General features: G+C 37.5%; 1 protein-coding gene across 50 annotated transcripts in view; it reads left to right on the forward strand.

Moving 5' to 3' along the window:
- The window catches only part of SOX6 (SRY-box transcription factor 6), a 647,773-nt gene that overhangs the window by 361,321 nt on the left and 273,810 nt on the right, over positions 1-12,642 (forward strand). For all 50 annotated transcript variants that reach the window (XM_051833972.2, XM_070073077.1, XM_070073091.1 and 47 more), the window contains one exon: positions 8,666-8,755. In XM_051833972.2, coding sequence (XP_051689932.1) covers positions 8,666-8,755 — 90 coding nt within the window. The remainder of the gene's footprint in view (positions 1-8,665; positions 8,756-12,642) is intronic.

Below are 12,642 nucleotides of genomic sequence, written 5' to 3' on the forward strand. Positions count from 1 at the left end.
TCCTTACTATTGGTTGAATTTTTTACTTAGTGTAGGGTTACTCTTACAAGTATAAAATTTATTTATTTTAAAGTCAGAGTTACAGAGAAAGAGAGAGATATCTTCCATCTGCTGGTGCACTCCCCAGATGGCTGCCATGGCCAGCACTGTGTCAGGCCAAAACCAGGCACCGGGGGCTGTATCTGGGTCTCCCACGTGTGTTGCAGGGGCCCAAACATTTGGGTCTTCTTTTGCTACTTTTCTCAGGTCATTAGCAGGGAGCCAAGTGGAAATAGAGCATCCAGGACATGAACTGGCACCCATATATGACGCAGACATCACAGGCGATGGTGTTACCTGCTATGCCACAATGGTAGCCCCAAGTTTTCCACTTTTTCTATAGTGGCACTGGGAGTGGTAATGCTTTAATGGATATGCAAGAAAAATTTGGTTTTGAATGACCTTTCTGTTTACTGTTTTAGTTGTCAGGCAGCCTTGGAAAACAGGTAAGAGATAAATCTCTAACCTACACATACAAAACAATATAGCATCTATGAGTGTATGTACAGTACCGATTTTAAGGAATGCCAATGAAAAATTATCAGATTTTGGTTGATCAAAAGTGTAGAAAGAGAATTTTGCGCCTAATATGTTTTTGGCTGAAAATGTGTTTCCGGTGAGTTTCAATGTAGGGCTTTTTTGTCTTAAGGGTAAAGTCTTTTATCTAATAGATATGGTTTTTTTTGTTTTTTTTTGTTTTGGCATCTCACAGTTCCAATGACACTTCCAATGACTCCCATTGCCACAACACACACACACACACACACACATACACACACATACTAGCAGTATATCATCTAGTAAAGTGGATGTAGAATTAACATTTTTCCTGGAAGGAATATATCTGATTTAATGACCAAATCATTTTAAGGCAGCACAACAGAATTTCACAGTAACTAAATCTCTTTCTTCATACCGATCATGCATGTTTTACTCAAGCATTGAGTCATTAGCATGCTTATAATAGTTCTAATTTAGCACAACATTTTCTGAATTTTATCCTTGAGTCATTTACAAATTGTTCATATTGAGTAAACAAAGGAAACAGATTGCATTTTATACTTAGTAATTTATCTCAAAGAAGAGGGGAGGGTTAATTGTTTTAAAGTTTTGGTCTGTTTGGGGAAGTGAGCCTGCTTTTTCATTGCTAGGCATAAATGCTATTTCTCATCTTTTTTGAAGATGGTGGGGGCGACTATGGAGGAGTAAAATGAAAAATTAGGACCAGGACAAGATTGACCACTCCCAGAGGGGAGTGTGGAGCAAAAGGGGAGCTGGCACGAGATTATCCAAAACAGTTGGTGCATTCCTTAATGATCAAGTGCTTGAGAAGTCCAGCTCTTCCTGGCAGAGCATCTGTGTTGATGTTTATATCACTGCCCTGCAGTATGGGAAAGGCATGCTTTCTCTTGCTGCTTGGCTAAAAATAGGATGGAATATAGCATTGTATGAGATATTTTAAGATAGTAAAAACATTTACGAGGTTAAAGGTTTGACTTTTGGGTCAAAAAAGATCAGTGATATAAGTCGTGGTATTCTTTATAGACTGAATTTTATCTAGAGTTTGTTAGTGATTTGGACACTTGGTTAGAGAAGTTATTTGAGGTTTATTTGGTGCAGTCTGAAAAACCCACTCTGCTGTCTTTTCTGTCAGCTTCCCAGCATGAAGAGCAGGCCTGAAAACAGCCTCTATTTATACACCCTTGTTCTTATTTGGAAAATCAGTTGTTTCATTGGGGAGAGAAGGGAGGGAGAGGGATGGCAAAGACATAGGCAGAGCAGAGTGGGAGGCAGAGGCAGACGCAGAGACCGGGTGCTGGGAAAGGGGAGAGAGAGGGAGAGGGAGAGGGAGAGGGAGAGAAAGAGAGAGAGAGAAGGAAGGAAGACGTAAGCAGGGAGTACGCTTTGTATGTTATAGTGACTTCAAAATAAAACTGGCACATTTTAGTGTCTAATTATTTTTAGTGAGCTTGGAGGGTTTTAATTAAAATTTAAGAGTGCTCTTCAAGCTCTCCAAGCTCCAATTTTATCCCACTGTATTGTGGAGCACTTGCCACTGTGGAAAAATGTACAGTAACTGGCATGTGCATTTCCGTGTTTCCTTATACAAATGTGGGATGGATCATCAATAGGATACAAATATATAGATGTGTATATATATATATATATATAGTATATAGTGGATTTAGTTATACACTAAGATCCTGGCTACTTTTTGGGAGTTATCATTGTTCCCGGATGAATAGAAAATCTGTTGTGTTGAAAAGGTGATTCCTATGGTAAAAAGAAAAAGGATCTCTTCACTATTTTCTTAGAGTCAATAAATGCAATTGGAAATCTTCATACACAGTCAGCAGTCATTGTTTTCCTTGCTAAAATATTTTAAAGGTATTTGCTATGTCATGTTTCTAATATTTTAGCGTTTTTAACTTTAAATATCTCTGAGGCAAAAGGAATAATAAGTGTTTACTTATAAATTGTTTTAAAGTACAACTTATTTACTCTCTTTTATCCATTTGAAGGACCTTTGTTTTGTGCAGAATAGGAGTTAATTCTGCTGAGGCTTTGTTTAGGAGTAATTTAAAATTGTTCCTAAAACATCATTATACAGATTAGGAAATAAGTATCTTACATTCTCCCACTTTGCATTTCTTTTTTATCATGAAATTAATCATTAGCAAGCACAAATGTTACTAAACCCTGGTAAAGCATTCTTGACTTACTCAACCTGAAACCCAGGTACATAATAAGCACAAACATCGCTTTGCTATCCATTAAACAGGGTCTTTTTTTAAAAAAAAATCTGTTCCTGGGGTAAGCATGTGGTACAATGGGCTAAGAGGCTGCCTGTGACACCAGCACCCCAAATGAACCTTGGTTCAAATCCCAGCTGCTCCATTGCTGATCAGGCTCCCCCGAGCCAATGTTCCTGGGAATGTGTAGAAGATGGCCCAAGTCCTCGGGTCGTGCCATCCTTTCAGACCTGGTCAGGGTTCTAGTCTCCTGGCTTTAGTCAGGCCCAGCCTAGCTGTTTCGACCAAAAGATAGAAGACACCTTTCTCTCTTTCTCTCTCTCTCTCTTTCTCTCCCTCAATCTCATTCTGCCTTTAAAATGAATGAATAAATATTTGAAAAAAATTATTCTGAATTGTATATTTCCTTTTTTTTTTCCCCTAGAAAAGTTTTCTTGAAAGAGAACCATTTTGGCCAGTGCCGCGGCTCAATAGACTAATCCTCCACCTAGTGGAGCCGGCACACCGGGTTCTAGTCCCCGTCGGGGCGCCGGATTCTGTCCCGGTTGCGCCTCTTCCAGGCCAGCTCTCTGCTGTGGCCCGGGAGTGCAGTGGAGGATGTCCCAAGTGCTTGGGCCCTGAACCCCATGGGAGACCAGGATAAGCACCTGGCTCCTGCCATCGGATCAGCGCGGTGCGCCGGCCGCAGAGCACTGGCCGCAGCGGCCATTGGAGGGTGAACCAACGGCAAAGGAAGACCTTTCTCTCTGTCTCTCTCTCTCTCTCTCACTGTCCACTCTGCCTGTTAAAAAAAAAAAAGAACCATTTCATTTTACATAGGAAAGAAAAAAATCAGAAACTATACAACTGAGAACTAATTTACAAAGATTCTTCAAAAAGTTTGTGGAAAATGGGATGAAAAGATAATTTTTTGATGCAAAAAATTTAGAAACCATCCAGTTTTTTTCATAATATAAATTTTTTGAAAAAAAAATTACTTGTGTCACCCTCCCCACATACTTTTAAAGATTAATTTAGTTTTTTAAAGTCAAGAGTTTTAGAGAGAGAGGGGGAGAGAGAGATCTTCCAATCCAGGGGTTCACTCCTCAAATGGCTACAACAGTCGGGGCTGGGCCAGGCTGAAGCTAGGAGCCGGGCGCTTCATCCACCTCTCCCAAGTGAGAGGCAGGGACCTGAGTACTTGAACCATTCTCTAAAACTTTCCCAGGTGAATTAACAGGGAGCTGGATTGGAAGTGGAGCAACTGGGACTCAGACCAATTAGCACTAATGTGAGATTCAGGCATCAGAGGTGGCGACTTAACCTGCTGCACCACAGCGCTGGCTCCCTGGAATATGCATTTTTTTTTTACAAACTTGTTGAAGATTGCTCATATAACATATCAAGACCTTTATATCCATGCTTAAGATATAGATGGAGGAGAATTTTGAAGTACAACTTTTCATTTTCAATAGTCCTGTTTCAGTCACTGTGATTTTAAAAAAATTAGACAAGATAGATGTAAAGTACTGCACTTCGCTGAGTAGGTACTGGTTAATGGAAGCAAATTCTTTCAAAAGAGGATGAGTTGATTTTGTCATATTTTACTTTAAAACTGAAGCATAATGACTTATGTTCATTTTTAGTTTGTATATGTTATGGGGGACATTTTAAAAATCAGTTTTCACTGTTATTTGAACGATAAACACAGAGACAGAGAAAGATAGATCTTCCATCCACTGGATCACACAAAGCGTGCAATAGCCAGGGTTTGGGCCGGGCCAAAGCCAGAAGCTCATAGCTCCATCTTAGTCTGCCCTGTAGCTGGCAGAGATCCAAGTACTTGAGCCATCATCTGCTGCCACTGTCAATGCGCATTAGCAGGAAGTTGGTTTGGAAACAGAGGATCTGGGACTGGATCAGGCACTCTGATACAGGATGTGAGCATCCCAAGTTGTGTACTAACCACTGCTGAAGGTCCACCCCTGTGATCACATTTCTGTGCTATGCATTGTGATTCCTTATCTCAGCTTCCGGAAAGCACATGATTCCTCTTTGTTTTTCTTTTAAAGACAACTCAAAGTCACTAAACATTGAGTATTCAAAGTAAGACAGTAAATTTTACTCCATATTGTTTTTCTGTTTTGATGACTTTGGCACCATGACTATGTAGTTGTTTTAAATGAATCATGTAAAACATTTATATGTGCAAAATAATTCATGAGTATCTGAGATGTCCAGCCCTTTTTTTACATTTGGAATCCCACATGACTACTGTGTTAAAGCCACTGCATGTGTTCTTACTCTTTCCATATATGCTACACAAACCAGCTTTCTTTACTTTTTTTTTTTTTTTTAAGATTTATTTATTTATATGAGAGGCAGAGTCACAGACAGAGAGAGGGGGTGACTGAAAGAGGGAGATCTTCCATCTGCTGGTTCACTCCCTGGAGCTGGACTGATCCAAAGCCAGGAGCCAGGAGCTTCCTCCAGGCTTCCCAAGTTGTTGCAGGGCCTAAGCACTTGGCCATCATTTACTGCTTTACCAGGTGCATTAGCAGAGAGCAGATTGGAAATGAAGCAGCTGGGACTCGAATTAACACCCATATGGGATGCTGGTACCTCAGGTAGATGTTTAACCTACTGCACCACAGCGCCGGCCATAACTTGTGTTTAACCTCTGTTTTTCACATTAGTACTAGATCATAACAGGGCAAAATATGATCTAATCAATTGCCTCTGTAAAACTCATGCCCTATTAATGTAGTTGAAGAATGTGGTACAATGGGGATGAATCTTTTTAATCAGTGCCTTTACCTGGGTATTGTTTTGAGCAGAAAGTTGGAAAATTAGATTTTTACTTATAATTTTGTATCTATTAAGTATTTCCCCAATTCATATCAGAACCCTTTTGGTGAGGCCCAAGGTCTGGACTTGACTAGTGTTTGATAGTAATCTCCTCCTGATCCTCTCCTTCCTTGTTCTGCTTGCTTTACCTTAAAGCATGGAGTGCTCAGCACCGATGCGGTGTGTCCTTAGATGTTTGGCAGACAGATATTTAGCAGAGAAAGTGGAGACTTTTTCAGGAGGCTTCCTTACAATTTTGAGTCTTCCTGCAATATCATAGAATTGAGATTAAACATTAATAAGGTTGTATGTGGTTAATTTTATTATCCTGTAGATAAAGGTAATCAGTGATTGTTACTAAATATTTTCATGGTTATAAATGTAGATTTGGAAAGAGTGGTTCATTTTTTCCCTGTTTCTGCTACTGAACTCTTATAGCCAGATTCATTACAGTAAGGATTAATGTTCTAGTAGGAATGTACAATGCTTTGAAATTATTAACCATATTATTAACAAGTAGTGTTTATGTAAAGCTATGTCCAAGTGATTTGACTTATGTTTGAAGTATGTGTTCCTGTTGTCCATATAGTTCTATTTTTCTCCCATGAAGTTTCAGCATTTTTTTCTTGGAGTTCTGAAAGATTTCAGGTCTATTTATAGAAATGAGAGACATATTTTAGCCTGTTTTACATCTAGTGTGTATCTAATCCTAGTGTATGAAGTTTCTCTGGATTCGTGATCATTACCAATAAATTAGGGTTTATCTTTTTAAAAAAATTTATTTATTTATTTGAATGTCAGAGTTACAGAGAGAGGGAAAGACAGACAGACAGACACACACACACACACACACACACACACAGAGCGATTGAGCACCTCAATCCGCTGGTTCACTCCCCAGATGGCCACAGTGGCAAGCACTGGGCCAGGATGAAGTATAGAGCCAGGAGATTCTACAGGTCTCCCATGTGGGTGACAGTGACCCAAACATTTGGGCTGTCTCCCACTCCTTTCTCAGGCCATTAGTAGGGAGCTGGCTGGGAAGTAGAGCAGCCTGGGCACAAACTGGCACCCATATGGGACACTGGTTTCATAGGCAGTGCTTTTCCTGCTATGCCCCAGTGCGGGCCCCCAGGCTTTTATCTTTGATTATTATAATATGTATTCTCAACTCAGTTTTTTTACCAAATGAGTTATACTTTTGCATTTCTATTGGTAATTATCAGTTTAGTGCAATGATACAGCATGTTTTTTTTTTTTTTAAAGAATGAAAAGTAGGTAGCAGATGAAGTTCAAAACATTATATTGGTTATTCCTATCTATAATTGAATATTTATTGAAACCTAATTTGAGAAAAAGTAATCTCTGAGAGGCATGGATTCTTAACACCTAAATGGCATTTTTAAAATGCCTTTAGCATGAAAATAGGTGTAGAACAAAATGTATACCTCATTTTTGAATGTGAAATAAAGACTAGTAGGAGATCATTTTAACAATTAAACACACATGCATGCAGGCCCCAATGAAGGTTACTAAGAATCAAATTTTGAACCTCATCGGTTGATTAGTCATTGAAGCCGAAAAAAATAATAGGAAAGAATGGAAGAAGGAAAAAGGGAAGGCAGGAAGGAAGGAAGGAAGGAAGAAGGAGGGGAAGAACTAAGGGAAGGGCAGGGAACCTTCACTTAACAGAATTGAGCTGATTCTATCTAGAAAGAGCGTTAGTTTCTGTGATAGCCAGCGAGCGTGGTTGTTCTTCATCAGCCCTTTCACAATACACTGATCTGGATTCCATCTGTTTCTTGATTGATTGATAATGTCAGGGACAGATGTTAATTGTTTTTTGCCAGTAGTTTCTGACCATATAATGGTCTTCTCATCTCTTAACCAGGGCTCACTGCCTTTTTCTAAAGCTTATCTATCTTCTAAAGCCCTTTAGATCCATCTTGACCTTACTGTCATTCTGAAAAATTCAAGGAGGATTTGGAAGCTGGAGAAAAAAATGAAAGGGAAAATGCTAAAGAGATAGGTGCTGATATGGGAGAGAAAAAGCATTTGGAATTGGAGTAATCATTTTAAATAGAATTTTAAAAGGAAGTTATCAGAATTTTGACACTTGGAATGCTGAAATTTAAGGGGAGTATAATTTACACTAAGAATTTAGAAACTAAATCTGCATTCCCTTTTGGAAATGTGACCTATTTGTTAAGATTTGAGACTGAAAATATGGAAGTACATAGTTGGAAGCAGTAGCCCTACTTTCAAATATATCTGAATGGAGAGAAAAAGTAACTCATTGAGAAAAATGTAGTAATTATTTAGACATTGTGAAGTTTGAATATCTTCAAACTTTATGAATTTAAAAAAAACAAATGTAACTACTTCCTATAATCTAGTGTGCAATTTAGATTTGCAGTAGCACAAATAATATTTACAAATATATTTTCTTTAATAAAAATATTTACCACTTTTTATGTGAGAAACATGTTAGCAGCTTTCACCACTTAGTGACAGAGAACATCTTGACTTTATTTTCTTCTTGCTTCATCCTAAATGGGTGTCTTACAAAAGTTGTGTTTCATTTTAAAGGACTAAGTGGTTACAGGTTGATTGGTCTCTCTGCCCTTGAAGCTTTGTCATTGTTCCTTGCAAAGCACGTAAATTTTGCTTGTATTTAAAAAAAAAGTCACCTGAATGAAAAGGAATAACATTTAAACTTTCACCTCAGAGACCCATTTTCTGTCTTTTCAGCTTAAGAAATGATAAATACCAGCAAAATTTTGATAGGACTATAGTACTAAGAAAAGATTATTCAGCGTTTCATTTCTACCCTGGACAATTGTTTAAATACTCTTCTGGAAAAAAATTATTTTAGCTATGGTACTTTACAGTAGATAGAATAATGTAATTGTTTATAGCCTAGGGTTAGAGCAACACCAGCAAAAATAGCTTTGTGCATTTTTAAATGAGAGAATTTCTCCATACGCTGGACTTCTGAACTTGTGAGATACATATATTTTTAATACTTAACTTTTGTATTTTCATAGATTCTTCCTGCATGGAAAAACTACTTTCAAAAGATTGGAAGGAAAAAATGGAAAGACTAAATACCAGTGAACTTCTTGGAGAAATTAAAGGTACAATATGGAAAATGTCAAGCATGTCAGTGCAGAGGTTATTTTGTATAACAACGTATTTGCTGATCTTCTATACCATAACAGTAATTCCTTACTTCTAACACTTGATTGTAAATGAGAGTGTAATGTGTCCCTGAACTTTGATTCTTTGTACGGTTTATAGAATGAAATTTTTGCCTGCTCTTTAAACATATAACTTATTGGATATACTGACTCATTAATTAAAAATATGAAAAAGAAAATGTTATACCAACCAAAAGATGACAAAATTGAGTTAAAGATTATCAGCGTTTCCTCTCAAAATCAGACTACTTTAGTTTATGAATTCAAATTATTGATTTTAACTCCTTGATGATCAATAGGGGTCACTTGTCGCACCTTTAAAAAATTTACAAAATGGGCCATGTATAATGTTAAATGGGTGCATTTTGAGGTGTATTTCCTTGGTTTAAATACTACTCCATTACTCACTAGGTGAGTGATGCTGGGAAGCCATTGAATATTTCTGTTTCATATTCCTAATCTCTAAAATGGGGATAATGATAGTACCTTTTTCATTGGTTCATTAAGAGAGTTAATACATGTGAAGCTCTTTCAACTTAGGCACTTAAAGTACTCAGGAGTGTAAGTTGTTTTCATTATTAATGTGCCTGTGGGATCATATGTTGATTAATCTCAAACATCTTTCATAGTATCTAACATTTTATTATCTCTGAATCAGATGAGATTGAACATTTTCATTTCTGAATATATGTGACATATGTGTTTGAAGTTATTATTTTAAAGCATAACAAGAAGTGGACAACCCTAATCTATTCCAGTAATAAGTTAGCCTAACAGGAAATTATACTTCTTGGTTAACCAAATTCACTCTTGTTGATTCATATCTGGAGATGAAGTATTATATTCCTAGAATTTTATAGTATGTTTCTAGAATTTTTTGTAGCATGAATAAAATCTATGTCCATTGATGAATTCTACCAGTATCCCTTACCTACAGATGGTCATCATCCTAAATTGCAGTAACAATTTGGAAACATAATTACATTAGTTTTCTGAATTTATCAAACTGCTTCAAGTGAATCTTCCTATTGTTATAGATAATATCTCACAATAAGCATCTGTTGAAAATATTATTTTGGGTTTAGTAGAGAAAGTGTGTAATCTTCAGGCATGTTCAACTCAGCTGAACAGTGAAAGGAAGTGGTCTTTTACCAATGCATAATTAATAACTCATTCCATTAACTGATACAGTGTCAAAATCAAGTGGAAATTTGGTGGTATTTTGAATTTCACTGATTCTGTTTTGTACTCATAAAGGCCGTTTGCTATTTTGGAAAAAAAAAGAAGAAACTCAAGTTATAACTGACGGGTAGAAAGAAAGTCATTAGTGACATATTCTCTCTCCAGCTGCAGTAGCATGGTGTGTGCTACTCTGCACGTCATTCTGTGTTTTCTTCTCTTTCCAAAGTCATTGGTTTTATAACAGTGAGAACAGAAATGGTTTATGCAAAGGCAAGCTTTTGCCAGCATGAATAATGGGGTCTAACTTTCTTTTAGTAATGTGAAAACAAACTTTTTTTAATGTTAAGATTAAACCTAGAGTTCTATACTTTAGGGTATTCCCTCACCCCAGCTCTCATGTTCGGTACTTATTTATATGTAATTCAAATTATGAATTAAAAATAAGAAGAATACTAATCTTAGACACTCAAAATGTATAAAATCCAAAGTACAGCACTTAGAAAATTAGTCTTTTCTAAATTCTTTCACTATTTTTTCTGAATTCTGTATGTGATATAGGAACTTGCATTTTTTGCTCTTCTGAGTTGTATGGACGTAACAGAAAATAGTCTTACTAAATTATACATTTTTATTTATTCTACAGTATTATCTCTTCTTAGATTTTAATACTTTGTCACCATATACAATATATTACATGGAGAATATCTCAATAATGTATAATTTTTAAGTTGTGAATAACTTAAAGTATCAGTGATATTCAAATAGTTTTAGCCAACCATTGCTAAAACTCAACATACTTTTCTATACTAAGTGAGACAAGGCCAGTTACTATGCACTTTAATTGGTTATCATATTCCAAAATATTAAAGTGATATAAATTTTTCTTTGGGGAGTACATACTATGGTAGGTTATCAGTATTTAATATTATATTTCAAGCATTGTTTATTTTTAAATATCTCTAATTATTTTACCCTGATTACTAAATGAATACATATTTATTTGTGAGAAACACAAAAACACAAAAAGGATTAAAAAAAAGTCCTTAAATTCTACCTGTATCTTACTTTTTTCATTTATTTGAAAGAATTATGGGGAGAGGTAGAGATAGAAAGAGAAGAGAGAGAGAGAGAGAGAGAGAGGTCTTCCTTCCGCTGGTTCACTCCCCAAATGGCCACAATGGCTGGAGCTGCACTTATCTGGAGCCAGGAGCCAGGAGCTTCTTCTGGGTCTCCCACGTGGGTGCAGGGGCCCAAGGAGTTGGGCCATCTTCTACTGCTTTCTCAAGCTGTAGCAGAGAGCAAGGTTGGAAGTGGAGCAGCCGGAACTTGAACCAGTACCCCTATTGGATGCTGGTGCTTCAGGCTGGGGCTTTAACTCACTATACCATGGCGTTGGCCCCCTACCTGTATCTTATTATCTATTCTGTCAATGTTGACTTATGCATCTATGTGGTAGATGTTTTTTCATTTTTAAGATTTATTTTATTTCGAAAGAGTTACAGAGAGAGATGGAGAGACAGAGAAAGAGAGAGACCGATCTTCTATGCACTAGTTCACTCCCCAAATAGCCAGTGCTATTTGGCCAGTGCTGGTCCTGGCGAAAGCCAGTAGCCAGGAGCTTCATCTGGGTCTCCCATGTGGGTGGCAGGGGTCCAAACACCTAAGCCCTCTTCCACTGCTTTTCCCAGGCCATTAGCAGGGTGCTGGATTGAAAGTGGAGCAGTGGGAACATGAACTGGTGCCTGTATGGGATGCCTGCATCATGGCAGGTTTGTTTGTTTGTTTGTTTTAATTTGACAGGTAGAGTTATAGACAGTGAGCGAGAGAGACAGAGAGAAAGGTCTTCCTTCCGTTGGTTCACCCCCCAAATGGCCGCTACAGCCAGAGCTATGCTGATCTGAAGCCAGGAGCCAGGTGCTTCATCTTGGTCTCCTATGCGGGTGCAGGGGCCCAAGCATTTGGGCCATCCTCCACTGCCTTCCTGGGCCACAGCAGAGAGCTGGACTGGAAGAGGAACAATGGGGACTAGAACCCGGCGCCCATATGGGATGCTGGCTCTGCAGGTGGAGGATTAACCAAGTGAGCCACGGCGCCAGCCCCCATGGCAGCTTTAATGTCAGCCCTGTGGTAGATATTTTTCCCCCACAAAATTAGTTATCATCTTTTGCTATTCTTTTGTGATCTATGTTTCTGGATTTATGATATATTATAGATTTTCCCTTGATTGGATAGACTGCTAAAATATTTTGTTGGCACAAAATATTGATAAAGTGCTATTTCATAATTTATCTGAGCCTTTCTTTCAATATTTAAGTTGTTTTTAATATTTGTCAGTATAAAGAGCACCTTGAACATGGATAACTTCTTATTAAGACTTTTCAGCTTATTAGTAGTTATTTCCTTAGGATATATTCTTAGAAGTGAAATTCTTGGGCCAAAGAGTATGTTCTTCTTAAGAAGGCTTTTGATTCATATTGCTGGTTCCCCTGCAGGAAGGGCATAGTGTTTTGTACTATCACCAACAGTGTTTGCAGGTGCCTATACTCCTTGCCCGGCTTCAGAAATTTCTTGCTAGTTTGATTGATTGAAAACAGCATACCATTGCTGATTTAATATGTTTCTTTGATAATTAATGAGAATGG

The sequence above is a fragment of the Oryctolagus cuniculus genome, chromosome 1 (assembly GCF_964237555.1).
Source record: "Oryctolagus cuniculus chromosome 1, mOryCun1.1, whole genome shotgun sequence".
NCBI classification, from domain to species: domain Eukaryota; kingdom Metazoa; phylum Chordata; class Mammalia; order Lagomorpha; family Leporidae; genus Oryctolagus; species Oryctolagus cuniculus.